This window comes from Rhopilema esculentum, unplaced genomic scaffold, assembly GCF_057945365.1.
Source record: "Rhopilema esculentum isolate cy_ngs unplaced genomic scaffold, ASM5794536v1 HiC_scaffold_37, whole genome shotgun sequence".
NCBI lineage: Eukaryota > Metazoa > Cnidaria > Scyphozoa > Rhizostomeae > Rhizostomatidae > Rhopilema > Rhopilema esculentum.
In genome coordinates this window covers 1,330,069-1,347,297 of record NW_028300848.1, presented here as the reverse complement: position 1 = coordinate 1,347,297, position 17,229 = coordinate 1,330,069, and the positions used below count along the sequence as shown (strand labels likewise).

General features: G+C 38.3%; 1 protein-coding gene across 11 annotated transcripts in view; it reads left to right on the top strand.

Moving 5' to 3' along the window:
• Window positions 1–17,229, top strand: part of LOC148957139 (uncharacterized) — a 48,595-nt gene that overhangs the window by 8,969 nt on the left and 22,397 nt on the right. For 9 of the 11 annotated variants that reach the window (XR_016145273.1, XR_016145272.1, XM_089115847.1 and 6 more), the window contains one exon: window positions 8,382–8,454. Coding sequence is in view for 9 of the 11 variants with exons in the window: in XM_089115847.1 (XP_088971973.1) it covers window positions 8,382–8,454 (73 nt within the window). In the remaining 2 variants the exon portion in view is untranslated. Of the gene's footprint in view, window positions 1–1,832; window positions 1,938–8,381; window positions 8,455–10,100; window positions 13,594–17,229 lie in introns of those variants that run through there. The other 2 variants (XM_089115843.1, XM_089115842.1) reach the window with 2 other exon arrangements.

Genomic DNA, 17,229 nt, shown 5'->3' with positions numbered 1-17,229 from the left:
AGTTGGAACTCCTCAAGTTGATGAATTTTGCCATGTGAGGCTGCCCCCCCCCCCTCGAATAAGCCCCCATCCAAAAATATCAAAAATGAATAAGCCCTCAGGGGGCTAATCGAGGATTTGCGGTATATAAGAACTGTGTTTCTTGTATGCAATATCCTTTTTTATTTTAAAGGTATCTAGGCCTCTAACCTAATTACAACCATAACATAACAATGAATTAGAGTAAATGTAACTTTAATTGTGGCTTGGAGTCAACATGCTTTCTTAAAAAGCCTCTCAATTTTCAAGGGTCGAGTAATTGAACTTAATGACGCTCATTGCACATGTAATCTCAACTCCTTTGCATTTATGACACGAGGTTTAGCGGATTATACTATCCAGATTCGCTAGTTCCACCTTATCTAAAGATATCTTTTGCTACGAATTTGCAATTATAAATATAGACAATCTTTATGAATTTGTATAGAGTTTAAATCGTAACTTGATGTCATAGCGTAGGACAGTGGTGATCAGCACTGCTGGGCGTCAAATCTAGAAGAAATTTGTGTAAGAAATTTGTGTCTCGTATCTTTGTGAAGTATTATATTTTAAAGGTACTTTATATTATTTTCAGCTAGTGTCTTTTTATTTCTATTTTGAAGAAAAGAGAAGAATAAGTTAGACTTTCATGGTTATCTCTAATATAACTTGACTCTTCGGAATTCTTGCAATATCTTGAGCTTGACTTCGATTTCCAACAACAGCCTCGTTGTTTAACTGTTAATAAGCCTTCCTTTCAATACCTAGTAACTTGTGGTTGTGGCCTACATTAGAATGGTAACAGACGTCTTCGGATCGAATCAATATATAGGGTTGGAAAGGACTGGTTGGGTATATAGGGAAATATAAACAATTGTTTATGAAATTGGAAGTTTGTATTTAAAGAAGAATGCCTATTGCATTTATTATAATTTTCCGAAGCACATTTCCAATGCTTATAATCTGCTCAGTTAACGGACAAAAAGTTCTTTTAAAATATTGCAGCCTTCAAAGAACACTACGAAATTTCCACAACGTCTTGGTCCGTGAAACTGGGGTTGATTAATTTTTAGTTAATTCGTGCACTGACAAAATCTATAATTTGCTGTATGAAAATAGAAAAATCATAGAAAGCTTTAAGCTTTTTAAAGGAGATTTCGATTCGGACCAGTGCAGAAAGTTTTCTACAGTTGCTATAAATTTCCAAGGTTAGGGTATAAAAAGGTTTGCAATGCTCTGAACTTTCCCAGTTTTTCGATAGTTTTCTTTGTTGTTCTTAGTTTATCCATAGAGCCCAGAATATATTACGGTTCTCAGACAGGTAATACAACTGTATACCTCTATCTTAGGTTTTTGTAACTTTTATATACATATAAAGACTTTGTTGCTCCTGTGTAAGAGCTCTTCAAAGCTGGCATATTCTGTCGTAAGAGCTTTTCTGAATAATCTACTCATGGCCGCATAAATGGGAGAGGGAGTAGGACTCTTCATTACGTAAGATATTACTTTAACCATTGCCTTTTTCTGATTTTTTGAAGTATGCACAAAAGCAGATACTTGGAAGAGTGAAAAATTTTAATCATTTAGAGATCAAGGAAAAATCACGAATAGTAAAAAAGATTTGAAGTCAATTGGCGTTATGGGGAGAAATTAAAAAACTTTTTTCAGCGTTTTCTCTTCTGTAGAATGGTTTATCGGGACCACAGATTAGTTAATAAATTTTTTTTCAAAAAACAGCAATTTCTGTTTGGTGAAACTTTATTACTTTATATTACTTTACATACTTTACACGCAGAATTTACTTTTACATTTAGAAGATTCTGCGAGTATAAGAAAAAAGACAGGTGCTGGATTAAAAACTGATTGCGAAAGTGGAAAACACATTTTTAGAAGAGTAAAAAGATGAATTCTAATTAAAGGTAATTTTTTCGAAATATTCTTTCTCTGGGAATGATGGGCTGATAAGCTCGCTCCGGTACAATGCATCGGGACCGCACAACCATGCTTTGTACCGGGGCTAGCTTAATGTTATATGAAATGCTTATAAGCTTGTTTAGAATCATTTGTGCATAGCCGCATAACGAAAGGTTTGCTTACGACAATGCTCTGAAAACAATAATTCTTTTCCACTATGTTAACATATTTTGACTATGAAATAATAATAATGCAATTAAATAAAATTTGTCGAGAAATTTCGCGGAAAATCAAGAGGCATATTCTTAGCAGTCAACTGAACCTGGAAAATCTTTTCGGAAGTTGTGTTGGTGCCACTCTATCCACAACAATAAGGGGATGGAACGTTTAGAGAACACAAAACTATGGTCCTCTTAGCTTCTTCAAATTTTTGCCCCAATCTTCAAAAACTTTAGCCTGTGCGCAGACTCGACTGGTTTTACCAGAGATGCATTTAGTTGATGGGAAAATTCAGTATTTCTCTCTACTGGGAGAGAAACCCTAAATTTTCCGTTCAACAAAATTCATCGCCGGGAAAACCAGTCGCGTCTGCGCGCAGGCTGCAAAAACTTTTGCTCTCGTGAAATTTTACAATCATCATGTTGGGCGTAATGTAGGGTGAAATGTTGTATCGTTTGACCGGGGCTTTATTATAAAAATGTGTAGGTGTCACATGGGCCCCGCAGAATTTGAACGAGGAATCAATAAGGAGGAATTTTAGCGTTTATCCATAAATCTATAATCATGCAGATAAGCTTTGCTTCTTCGAAATAATATGGCTGTCACATCTAATTTCTCTGGACCACAATCAAATGAACACCTTTTCACATTCAGTAACTGAAATCGTCTCGAGGAAAACTATTCATTGTCCCTCATCGACGATGATACAAAAAGGAACAAGAATGCAACGGAAAATTCCGATATTAAAACGAAGATTCAGAGACAACTGTATTTTAGACAGATAAAATACAAGAAAATCGAATGAAACGTCACTACAATAAAAGTAGTAATTATTGTTATTTTACAACGATATCCCTTTACAACGTTCTTGGGGGCTTGAATTGATTATCAACGCTGATCAAATGCCTTCATAGATGTGTTATTAGATGCGGCTGTTGTATGTATACTATCCTTTATGTTATTAGATGTGAAGTATGTGTAACATTTGCATAAATATTTGCTTTGGAGATCCCCAGGGGGGGGATCTTAGCAGTGGCAATTACCTCTTCCCCCACTTTTTTCAAAACATGGTCCACATATTTCTTCTAGAAATTGATTAAAAAGTGTGACATTGCAAGGTAGGGGTAGATCAAAGAACTGAAACGAGGCAAAAAGGGTGTGACCTTGCTGGCAACGCCCATTATCTTCCCACTCTGCAGTAGATGGCGCCGCCACTGGACCTAAGCATGATCCCTTGTGAACGCCGCACAAAACTTCCGCAGTCATTGACTTTTGACCGTTTACAGAAACCAAAACTGCTTACATCCACTTCACTTAGCTAAGTTTGACTTAAAACCATTCTCTTACTTTTTCTTTTATATCATATTTGAAAAATTTACTTTTCAACATTTTGTGGTCAACTCATTTGCGTGCCTATATGCCAGAGAAACGACAGAAATAGGTTATTAACAGGGACGTAGCTAGCAGGAAAGTGTAGGAGGATGTAACAGCCCCAATTCTTCATGTTTTTGTCGGTAAATCTTCAGTTGGTCCACACAATCTTTAGTTGGTCGGTAAAAACGCATATAGGCAGGTTAAATAGCATCTAATTTTCCTTATGTATGTCATCGTCGGTAAATTTAACACGTGATGACCCTCAGCCTCCCAGTCTTGAAGATCATGCAAAACGACATTTTAGGACACAATATTAAAGAAAAGGATTTTGAAACGTAGGACCCATTCATATCTCACGTTTTGCAACAGGATGGATAGGGACGCCTGAGCAGAGTTTGGGGTTGGGGATAGTAAACTTTCATGGTAGTTTTTCCACCATTATCTTTTATGCAACAAACTGAATATCATACTGCAGCAAAAATGTGAAGGGGCTATAGCCCACCCCCTCTGGCGTGCCTGATCTTCAGTTTCATGCTAACACTGATCTGTTAATAATGTTAATGACTATCCAGCTTGACTCCATACCAAACTTCTCAATCAATTCTATATTAGGTATAAACCTCTACCATTATAAGATATTTTCCAGTGGCGTCCAATGTCAAACGTCCATTGTATTTACCGTATATGTATATGTTGTATTTTACTGTGAATGTATTATTATAATCTAGTATATGCATATGCAGTGTTATAGTTTTAGTGTGCCATTATTAGTCATATTTAGATATATGTCATATCCCAGGGGGCAGTCATGATAAATTGCCCCTCCTGGGTTCCGTCCTTGTAATATAGTTTAGTAGTTCGTACGTACTGTTTTAGGTAAATTGTTATTGTAAGTTTTCTTACCGAATAGAAAAAAAAAGAAAAAAACACTGATCTGAGTCCGAGGAAAGAAAGAAGGCCCTGCATAAGTCTTTGAAAAAGCTGGTGATGACCAAAAGCAAAGGACATTCTTCAGTGCCGTCGGAACGAACTTCCTATTGGGGGGCTGCCCATTGTTTCCTTCTCATTCAGTACACTGTTATAAAGGAAACATACTACAGTTTGACAATTATTGGGGGGCTCCAGCCCCCCCACAGCCCAGTGGCGGATCCAGACTACCGCCATTACCGCTCGAGCGGTAGTCAGATTATTCAAAAAATTATAGAAACAAGGATCATTTTCATGTTTATCCTAATACTTTAATTAAACCATAATTAATTATTGAAAATATTTGATCGCGCTGCAAACCTAGCCTTTCTTCCTAGGAACATGCCTGAAATTTCCACAGAGACAAAAATATTGTTTAATCCTTATCGCTATGGAAATTGCGTGCCAATTGCCGAGCCACATGTTTGCAAATAGAAGGCTAGCATGGGGGATGATGAAATCATGGCTTGCTAGCTAGGGGGGTTGAGTCGGTGTAGAGCGGATTCGAGCTGCACTGAGCGGTAGTCAGCTTGCCTAAACCAATCAAATCGTCAGAAATCACTGTTAACCTGGGGGGATGCATACAAATTTTGTTGACAACCAATGAACAAGCGAGTTGACTACCGCTCAGATGGGGGGTTGAAGTAGTACTGCCGCTCAACGCGGCTCAAATGTTACAGAAAGATGGGGGGATGCCTACATATTCTGCAAGTGGGCAAACTGTAATTTCAAAGCCGATGTGACCCATTATTCTGTACAATACACAACTATTCGTAGGAATATATTTTAAAAGAATATTAAATTAAAAGTCAGGCCCACAATATTCGTCAAAAGTATGATTCTTTGTTTAACAAAAGTTGCTCTCAATAATTGCAAATTTTATCTAGCTTTTTAAACTTAGTAATTTTCAACAGGTCTGATTTTTATAAGTTATTGTCCGACTAAATGCGAGTTTTAGGCGACACTTCGAAATTCTGCCAAATGTATCTTTTTTCTAATTCTATGGTGTTCCTCGTCTAAATGCCGTAAATTTTTTTAGAATATACATCCTCAGAATATTGAATAAGATTATTTATTTCTTCTCAAGCTTGTTGTAAGGATACATGAAATTTCAGTAAAGCACCGCTTGTCTCTTGAAAATGGTCTACATAAGAAATTATAGAAAGCAATAATCATTTTAGAAAACCGGGTATGACCAAGAAATGGGTGTCGTCTAAAGGGTGTGGTCAACCCTCTATCTCATTTCGGCGGTAGTCAGATTTTTGGCTGGATCCGCCACTGCAGCCCCCCGGTTCCGACGGGCCTGTTCTTTCAAACTTTAAATCATGTGCAAGAGAAAACCGAGGTTGTGGGAGTGTTGTGTTGATATATACAACACACCTTTTAAAATAAATGCAAAACGACAGTTGATGTGGCTGTTTAAGAGGTTGAAAGAGATTCCTCTTTTATTCACTCGGCTCAAAGTTACTCTGCTGGATACAGTCGGATAGCCCGGTTTGCAGTCACGCTCTGTTTACAGTAACATCTTTTTATGCAACATTTAGTGTGACTTTAATAGTGCAAAGTAGAGGATTCACAAAAAACAAAGAGATATACCGGGGTCTGGCTGCATTTGAGCTTGGAGGCTTCAAGAAATCGGCGAGCGGCTTGCATATGATAGATATCCTTTCAAAGATCTCCAGCTTAGCAAAAGTTCACCAAGAAGCTCTCCAAAGAGAAGATCTTTTGTTGTGTCAAACTGACTATGCATGCTATTTTACCCAGATGCTTCGCTTGCACTCAGGGACGGATTAAGCGGGGGGTGTAGTGGGTGCGTAACCCCACCCCCCAATAGTTCTGTGTCCTTCAGTAAATTTTGTTTCATTCAGTAAAAATCATTTGCTGGTTGTCAATAGTAACAAGTAACAAAGTAACGCCAAGACTTTACTTTATCTAATTTTATCAGTATTTATCATCTTATCAGTAGCGTAGCGGGGGGATATTTTCAAATGTATTTTAAGCTAATTTCAAGGGCGTCGTCGCAAAAATTTTCTGATCGCTTTGCTCGCAGGAGACCCTTCTCTATCTCTCTACAGAATGTTCAACACTGTCCCCTCGTTTTGTGATTTGTATAGAAAAGTCTTCACGTTTTTGAGACGCTCCTGATATAATAGAAACTAAAATGCTAAAAGTAGTCCAATCCTAAAAAACTGGATTCTGAAATGCTTGTCGTAGACTTTGATCCAAGGAAAAAAGAACTTGGTTTAAAGCTTTTGAATACTGTTAATTTTTTTAGATATTTGAATACAACTTTGGAAAATCACTTTTTACACGTAGAGATTCCTGGCCTTACACAATTCAGGATATAAACCTTAGTGGAATTGTGAAGGAAATAGACAGGTGTAGAATATGGTCAGCTACCTATGACGTCGAATAAAGGGAAATTGCCACGTGAAAATGCCATGGTTTTTTCAAACATATTGACAAAATGGATGTGTTCCCAAATTCTTAGGAGTGTGATCAGCAAAAATATTGTCCTCTTAGGCCTACCAATCTTCCAAACCTGGCTACGCCACAGTTAAAAACCAAATTTCAAAAATGGGCGTTTCCATCATTTCCAGCGATTTTAAGGGTGTGGCACCAAAATTAGTGCCTAATACCCCCGATCATTGTTGCTTATATCCGCCCCTGCTTGCACCATAGCAAGAAAATTGCTATTTTATCTACATAAAATTGCTATCTATATAAAATAGTGAGTCTGGTACCCAGGGTACCGCAACGCCCGTGTTGCAGGAAACTGTAGACGCAAACAATGATATTTTCCACATTCAACTCAAACGCTTCTTTTTTTCTGTAATGAAATAATACACTAAAATAAGAGATAAAGATTTTTCTATGCCTGAAAAGATGACCACAAATGTTTACACTTGATGTCTGTGTCTACCCTTGTTTCTTTGAAAGACTGTGGACTAATATCCCATGGAAGACTCAGTAGGTTGACCATCATTTTGATCGGAAATTCAGAAGCTATAACTGTTGGTAGCATAACACACGTAGCCTGCGTGCAGACTCAAGTCTCTCACAAAGAACTGTCGAGTAGTAAACCGATCCGTTGAGTCTGCACATAGGCTACTAGCTCGGTGAATGATTTGCCAGTTACTATCGTGCCAAGCGAAAATGTTGGCCGATAAACTCTTTTCAGCTCAGGCGCGGATCTAGCCAAATTTTTGGATCATGCCAGAATTTTACGCCATTCAGCATGGCCTTTGATCCTCTTCTTGCAACTTTGATTCTAATTTTCATGAATTTTTCCGAGAAAACACGTCAACTCCCCTTAATATAAAACCCTCAGATTCTTATTTGCATCCGTATTCCATTTTGTATCATTTTGTTTGAAAGCGTCCATCCTTTCGAGCTATGAATATCGATGTCGAGTATGCTTTTTAGTCACTGGTTTTTCTCGCATAAGGGGAATATATGGGCGCCGGTTTTCACAGGTTTTCAGAAAACAATAGCCACCGGTTTCAATATTGGCGCATAGATAGCATACTCCAAGCTGTCACATCGAATGGCTGCTGATTTGCTCGATTTTGAATTCCTTGGATACTTTGAGATAAAAGATGAAGTAGAAAGCTGGGAACTCTGTCAAACTCTTGTGAAGGTTCAATTCAGTATATAAACAGAAAAAAATGTAGTCAGTCAGGGAGAAATGCAGCAATTGTTGCAATTGAAATTTAGATCAAAAATTCAAGATTTAAAGAGAAACATAGCTCTTAGAACTTGACCGGTTTTTTTAAACCTGTGCAACCGGCCTAGATCAGCGCCTGGAGCTAGTCTAATTATTAGTACTGTAGTGCTTTTTGTACCAATTCTGCTGTTGCTCACAATGCACATCAATACTTCATTTTTAGAAAATTTGTAAAGGAACTCACTCGAGGAAGTTTTGGCTTGTGGTGCAGGTTCGCATGTGGTGCAGAATGTACAGTATGTAATTTGTGATATATTCTTCTTGGAGTTGTCCGCTACCATATCAGCGCTATTTATCTCAACATAATCTTTGCAAATATGAAATCATGGTTATTTCCTCAGGCATGCATTGATTTGTTGCAGAAACTTTTGAAAATTTTCCCTTCCGGACAATAGCACGTGACAATTGCATCTTGTGCTGTGATTGCATCAGTGTCTGTTAATATGTTTTTTGTATTACGTAAATGTTATTTCAAGGTTCTGCTAAGGGTGCATGAAGGGTTACTTCAAAACCCCCTTTTAAGTGGTTTTACAAAAGGTATTGTCAAAATCAAGCGAGTAGTTCTGGCCATTGGAAGCATATCCACGCCACTCACAATGTCAGCCTGAAGGACTTATCAAGGAAATCCTTGTTTTTGAAGCCTTTTTGCTGTGTGTCAGATTGACTGTCAGGTTCTACGCCACGAGTTTGAAAGTTGAGAGGGAGCAAGGCTGACAAAAGTGGGGCCAAGGCTTCTGTCGCCCTTTATTGCAGCTCTGGAATTATTTGCTTCGTAAAACAATTGGTGCATGCATGATCCTAGTTTGTCTGTCACACCAGATATTTATTTAATTTTAAGAATCATTTAAATCGCAAGATGAGACCAAATTTTCCCGAGCATTCTCACAGAGTGCCCAAAATATGGTTTTTCATTATCGATGAAAATATAAGAGCCAAAATTTATTGAAAATAGTTTGCCAAAAAGGGAAGACTGCAAATAAGCAGGTCGACGGAGTGCCGCCTGGGAGCAGAAGCCTAGCCTGTGCTCCAGACAGGGGTCTGGCTACCAGAAGCCGTGTCCCCAGTAATAAATACATAAGCCCTGTTTACAGTACACAAATTAACCCGGCTTCGCTCTAGGCTAAAAGTAACCTGGGTCGAACCCTGATGCGTTTACACTGGAAACTGTCGACTTTGTAGTATAAGAGGCATCAAGGGCGAACCTGGGTTAGTTTGATATCGAGCTAAAGCAAGCGACTTTGCGGGGGTTTTTAGAAACATGTGATTTTTCATGTCATCGCCCCAGCCATTACGGTCGTTTTGTTTATCGATACTGCTGCGAGGTTAGCTTTTCATGTGAACAATGAGAAAGCTGTGCATTCGCGCTTTGCTTTGTTTGCACTCGGCAACATTTCTGCCACTACGCATGCGTACTGAAGAAACTAACCCAGGTTCGCCCCAGCTTTGCATTTACACTTTATCTAAACTAACCCAGGCTCGACCTAGGGCGAACCCACCTTTTGAGATTGGTTGACTAAGGGCCTGTTTATATGAGGCGGGCCAGCCCGCCTGACCGAGCTTGCTCACCTAGGCGAGATCTGAGTAAACAATAACATCCTTTGTTCAATCAAGTTGCGTTTATATGAGCAGCGGGCCAGCTCGGTCAGCCGGGATCTGTGAGTTGGGCAGGCGGGATCCCGGTAAGGTGAGCTCATATAAACAGTGCCAGGCGGGCTGGCCCGGTTGACCGAGATGAAAATGCATGTTCTGCACAAGCGCGGGGTGACTGTGTTGTGTTGGGTCAAAATTTTCTTTGTTTATCAAATTTTCTTTTCGCAATTCGCATCGATCTCCGTTTCACTGTTTCATCTGTTCATCATGTCAGCGTTCGCTTATACCGAAGGTGAAGAATCAATGCCAAGTGGACTTGCAGAGAAAAAAAAATAATTTCGCTGGACAACGGAAATGGTCCGAAACCTTATAGAATGTTTGAGAGAGTACAAAGTTAAAATGAAGTTCAAAGGCCTAGATTTCGATGGTGATAGGCCAATGCAGTATAAAAATGTGAGAAAGGAAATGGTAAAGGTTTACCAGGAACAAGCAGAATTTTTTGGACCAGTGGAAATTCTTGCCGTCAGATCTGCCTTTAGAGGAATTATCAAAGGATGAAAGAGATCATTTCTTGAAGAGAAAAAACTGTTAAACAGTTATCTCCAACGAGGACATCAACGAGTTGTGGAGAAGGTAAAGGAGATTCGGCAAAACTTTCTTTTTCGTTGCTCCACTGCAATCATCAACTCTTGTATGTGTCGTTGCAAGGCAATACACAATAGCATCAAGCCATGTAACTGGGAAATCATCAAAAGTAATCCAGTTAACTTTAAAATCCAAAGAGCAATAATCGTTTTGTTTCTCGACATTTTGTGTGGTGCTTGAATAGTGCTTGAAAACTTCTTTAATCAAAAACAAAACAAGCGCGCCAAAAATTGATATCAACTCGAGTCTATCAGTTGAATCAATACGAGGCCATCCCGCTTTGCCGAGATGAACTCTGCCTCATATAAACGCAATTAAAATTCATCTCGTCTAGGCGAGCCAGCTCGGTCAGGCGGGCTGGCCCGGCTCGTATAAACAGGCCTTAACCTGGGGCTAACCTGGGTTAGTATGCGTTTACACTACACAAATCTAACCTGGGTTAGTTTTAACCTGGGGCGAACCCAGGTTTCTGTAGTGTAAACAGGGCTACAGCCTGTGCATTTGTTGAGGTAGAATATAGGACCGCTTTGTGAAATCACTGTTAGGAAATCGCAAATCGACAGAGAACAATACGATGTTATGAGAAATTACCTTTGTTGTGTGAGAATGAAATAAATCTAATTAACATATACAATAAAAATTTCGATTAATTTTATTATCATAACAAAGCCATTTGTTAGTCGCGACCAGCCCCGGGAAAGGTTGTTGCGAACGTGCGCACCATCTGTAGCTAGTTTCCCACCAGTGGTTCCCACCGCACCACATCGTTCATGAGAGCTTGTGACTGCGACGGGATGCCTTCTTGTTCGCGCACTGTCACCCGGCACAAGGCTACATCGCGTTCACTTGGAAACGGACACTCTCAGAACAAGATGTTTTCGTTTTCAGTACCGTCGTTTACCGTCCTGATTCATATACAAAGGCACGCCCATTGTTTTTTGGATACCTCATCAACATCCAATGAAAGCCTTACATAATCCAACGAACTTTTATTATGTCATAGGTTTCAAGAATATTTAGTTATTTCAAGGAGACGTGAATGAAGAAATGCTAATTGAGATGGACGCCATATTTCAAGGGACATTTATCGTCTCTATAAACATAAAAAGGCATATTACAAATAAGGGACTCAATTTTTTGCGGCTCCCCATTTGTACGGCCCCTGATTCAGCTTTCTAATGTTTATGAGTGATTACAAAATGCCTTGCGCTTATCAGGGGCGTCACAATATCCTTTCTCAAGCGGGCGTTTGATACCAAATTTACCTGAAATACGAAAATCTTGGTTGAATTATATGTATGCAGAGGGTGTCCTGCCCCCATATCCCTTTCAGGTATGCTTGCCTCCTTCTGCAGAGCCCTATGGATTCAAGTTGCTAAACAACATATCTTATTTGACAGCAGGGCCGGCAAGACCGGTGGCTGCGAGACCTTCCCTTCGCTTTAGAGCAAAATAATTTGTTTTAAAGAAAATCTGCAAAAATGTAGTCAACCATCTTATACGTTTGCGTGCTTAGTATTCTCTTAAAAAAATGTCTTTACCTAAGCTTGGCTAGTAGGTTTTTACAGGAGAAGACATAAAGAGCATTGGATATGGGAATTTGATCGAAGGAATAGGCAGTTTTCCAAGTTGTACAATGCATATATTTGGCAATTGATCGAATAACTTGATCCAGAATAAACTTGATGCTAAAAAAAGTAGTTCGGTTTTTTCTGGGGCCAAAACCTGACTCATAAGGTCTACTAACAGACAAACTCTCAAATGGTTACAAAAATAGAAAAATCAGCTGTCGAAGGAAAAGAAACTGCTTGAAAATTTTTGAGAATATAAGAAGTGAAGAATCGGCAGCTGGAGCAAATTTCAAGGGCAAGGATTGGGGGAGTTGTTACTGATAACTGGATTTTGGTGTCACGCCTTTCAGGTAACTGGTGTGCGAATGGTACTTTTAAAATTCAGCTTTTCAAATCAGATAAAAAACAGAGTAGATTTATGTATCATTTCAATGCTGATTTACAAAAAATCCTTTCTCTTGAATCGAAGCAACATTGTCTCTTCTTTTCCTTCAGCCAAAATCTATTTTAGATGCAGTTTCTGGCCATCCCCAGAGTCCTATTTTTCTAAACTTTGCCTTCCCGCCAACTAAGGACTAAGGTAGCGCCATTTACTAAACCCTTTCACAAATTTCGTAACCTAAATTTTTGGCCCTTACCCTTTCATATAAGCTTTGCCGGCCCTGAACAGGGCTTTTTGGCACATTTCTAAAAACACCTGTAGAAGGTTAGTCTGCTTTGCATTTTTGCATGCAGATGAATTTTTGATATGAAACTGAACTGAACATAATTAGATTACACCCCTCTAAAAAGTTTGCGATCAGTTTTAACCGTATCCAAAACTCGTACAAAGAGTACGGGCGGATATAGAGAGAAATTTATTTCATTTTCACTACACTCTTTTGTGTAAGAACCAGTAAATTTACTTTCAGGCTGACTGTTCTTAATTTTTTCGAAAATCTTAGCCTGGAATGTTCTTATTTGTTCTTAAATTAATAGGATGTAAGCAGTGTGATTGCTAGCTTTTTCGCTCTAGGGAGGTGTTCAGACCTAAATTTGCTGATAAATTTGAATATTCACCGAAATTCAAAGTCCTCGAATTTGATATAAAACATTGTTCAAAATTGCATTTTACAGTAGCTCAGCTCTTACTGAATTTTTCTTTAACTTTTGAGCAATTTTGATGCTCGTGTTCTTATAAAAATCGTTCTAACAGAGAAAGAGTGTAACAGATTTCTGACATATTCTAGGATTCCAAACCTTCAAAAGAATGACTTATTAATAGCATGAGACACCATTTGTTTTCATGGCTGTTTGTGGACTGGGCGCTAACAATTGTTCGGTAAAAAGAATAAAGGCAAGTGGGCGGTATCTTCGATCGAGGAAGGTTTGACCGTGTTATTCTAGGGGTTTTTTGTCAGTAGCACACATCGTGAAAATCAGACATCTTAGTTAATCGTTTAAAGATTGAATGTCATTCTGTTTGGAAATCATAAAAGAGTATCGTGCTAACAACGAAAATGGGTCGATCGGTTTTGGATATTATATTGTTCTGCACACTTGCCGCACTTCATGGGAAACTCTCAGTTGGTATGTACATACATGTCTTGAGGTTTTTAACGAGATTACTAAGCAGAAAGTAAATTACACCTTCCATTCGACATGAGTTTATCTATTTTGATTGGCAAAGTATGCTTCAATTTGCTATTGATATTAACGTACTGAGAAGCCTGTTAACCATGCACGCCGCACTAATTTGAAAATGGCGGTTAGCAGAACAGGGATGGTTCTCCCTGTTAATGACCCCGAAGGATTTGCATTAAATTTATTGATAGGAATAAGAAAGCGTGATTTGCACCAAAATTTTACCGCGAAAGTGGTCGATTTCCAGATGGCGGTTATGTTGCGGATATTGGTTTAGTCAGGTCAACGCCCGTTGGCCGATAAGTTTCCGCGATTCCGCCACAATAAAGTTCGAAAGCGATGACGTCACAAGAATCTAATTTTAAAATTTTTGAATTTCGATCCTATAACCTAAAAGAGCATCATGAAATACCTCTAAATACGAAAAATGAGTCAATTGTGTTACGAATTTTCAGGGATATGGCTCTTTTCCCATCAAACCGCTGTATTTTGGTCTCTGTTCATAACTTTGTGAACAGAGCCAAAATAACAGTGATTCGTTAGAAAACTTCAAATCTTTTATTGGCCATATCTCAGCAGATTTTAGACATATTTGGCCAATTTTGCATATTTGAAAGTATTTCATGGTAATCTTTAATTTTATGTGGTTAAATTTCAAAAATTCTTAAAATAGGTTTTCGATGACGTCACAATTTAGAACTCAATGGCAAACTTCCAGTACCTATTCAAGTTTAGTGGGCCTATTTGAACGTCAGATCATTAGGATTTTAACATTGTTTAGGATTTTTATTCAGTAGTTTTGACTGCAAAACAAAGTATCTTTCAAACAAGATTTTATTTACGACACAGTGGTGTTCCTTTGAGAAAAGTAGGCCACATTCGCAATCATGTTGGTAGCGCTCGAGGTCAAATAGGCAACGGGGTCGAATAGGGAATTCTGGGTCATATAGGGAATTCGTTAATAACTCCATATATTGGACTGATATCTCAAAACAAACCTCAAAATCGGATTCGGCATGCTTCAAACTACCTTTTAGATGCTTTTTTAATTCAACTACAGTAATTTTTAGCAGTATAAATTGCAATGTTTTGCTTCTACGTTAGCTTGAGGCTTGGCTCCTCCGTAGCTACGACAGCAAATAGACAAAACTCGTTAAAAAAGCATCGTTTTAATTCAAAATAAATAGCAAAAGGTAGTAATCGCCAAGAAAAATACACACTCTCTTCATATCAATCCAAATTTCAAACATCCTGCACCAAGGTTACAAGATTTCTCAAATAGGGAAAACGCTGTTTGGGGTCAAATAGGAAATCTTCAAAAACAGCAAGGAAAAAACACGAAACAGGGAACTGATCTTGTTTTAGGGCGTAAAATCATCCAATCTATTGTTAACACCATTTAGCATGTTAGAAATACATGTATATTATTTGATAAATTCATATCAAGTCAATGCATCACATAAATTTAGGCCCTTGTTTACATAGAGATCTCCTTCGCAGTTTCGGGGTCAAATAGGGAAGCAGTTGAATTTTGCATTATCAAATCCGGTTTTTTTTTGCCGGAAATCATTATTCCAATAACCTTTTTGATTCAGGAGAATGTCCTCAACTAAAGATTATTGCAAATTAATCACTCTGAGTCCTTGAAAATGATGAAAAGATTTTTCAACTGACAATGGTGTTTTTCAATTCATTTTCATTTTATTTTCAATTAAGAACTAGTTAACCAAATCTAGTAGATATTACAACAGTGAAAAAATTATATAGCAGAAAAGTTACAGTCTAACGAAAACCCCCAAAAATCAGGCAGCAGTACATGGACCCCAGAACGGCCAAGGGGCAAGGGGGCAGGCTTCAATAAAAAGGAATCTGAAAAATTCCCAGCTTCTATTGATTCTGTTGTAATTGTATTTTCATTTTGGTTTCGTATAGGTATCTTGTAAATGAGTTAACTGCTCTTATAAGAGATGGTTGTACAGGTTTTGAGAAATTTTGTCATCAACAAGGCTTTTATATGAATTTCTTTAGTGATTAGAAAGGGCTGATATCAAGGGCACATTTGGTCCCTTTGTCCCTCTTAGGAATTTGCAGGTGAGGTTGTTACCCACCCAATTCCCCATTATGCTTTCCCTGCGGCAGTAACTGAATAGGGCTCTGCCGTGATTCTATACAGTTCTTTTTCTAGGAAAGAAAGGTAGTGTAGAGATTGTTCTGTAAACCTTAGAATGCTAATACCTCTTTAGGTCTTTTTGGGGTCTTTTCCATTTGAGTTCTTGATCCACTAGAACTCTTAGGCATTTGACGTTGTTCACAAGTTTGATATTTCAATTTGGAAACAATCGTTGAAAGACAAGTTCAGGTATTGATAATTTCCGCAACTGTATTAAGGCGGGTTTACACCATCGTTTTTCCTTAAACTTTTTTTCGATATTGGACCGCGATGAATGACAACGATCGTGTAAAAGGCTAAATTGCTGAAAAAAGTTTGATGCTATCTGTCGTTTTTAATCCGCTTAATTGGCGATAATGATCCATCGTTGAAGATTTTATTTTGACTCCGGGTCAAAATAAAATCTCTACCATCATTTTTTTTCAAAGGGGCCGACAAATGCTGACGTCATGTCAGCCCCGGGGAGAGAATTTCGAGACTTTTTACTAAGTATTCGCGTGAAGAAAAGATTGGATTCATGCTCTGAGAACTAAAATAGTCGGGGAAGGTAGTTAAAACGGGCAGGGGACTATTTTTAGATAAAAAGAGGTTCGGGTTTCACAAGTTTTCTTTGAGAATGGCCCGTCCTTATTAATTTTTGAAAATCTATCTTCATCCCAATAGACGTACTTTTTAAGATTGTTATTAACTCACAAGAAACTCGGAAGAATCTCTACTGAAAATGTAGGTTTATAGATATCATTCTATTTTTTTCATTTTTGTGTGACTGTATTTTGAACATAAAAAATGCGACAATTAATAGTGTACAATCAAAAGTAATGAGTAAAAATCTATGCCTAGAAATGGAGTTTTGATTCAGTTCACAGGAGAATTTCCAATTTTTTGCCTTGTCTGATTATTTCTCGTACAAACTTGGCAACATTTGTTGTTAGTTTATTGAGATTTTACCTGAAATTTCTCATTGAGATACTATCGGGGAGGTGTGACACCCCCACACCCCCGGTCCTTTTGTCCCTTCGGTTGCCATTAATATATTCTAAATATTATCCCCCACCTCAATTTTCGACCCCTCAATTTGGGCTTTTTGTGTACCAGCCCTTGCCTTGCTATGTCGGTGTTTGATTCGAGTGAAAAACCACAACGACAGGTTTTCTGATCCATCAAACTATGTACGGTTGTGTGAAAAGGAGGGAAAATGGCCGCGAACTGCCAAAAAATTACATAACGAAAGTGTTTGACGGCCTCTTGATAGTGCACGTGCTAGCCCACACGAACTTTAGAGAGTTGACTTATAAACGCCCCCATATGTTATTTACAAAACAATAACTTCACATTTCCGCTTGTTACTGGGTTGTTCTGCTTGTTCCTGGGTTGTTACTGGGTTGTTCCGCTTGTTCCTGGGTTGTTACTGG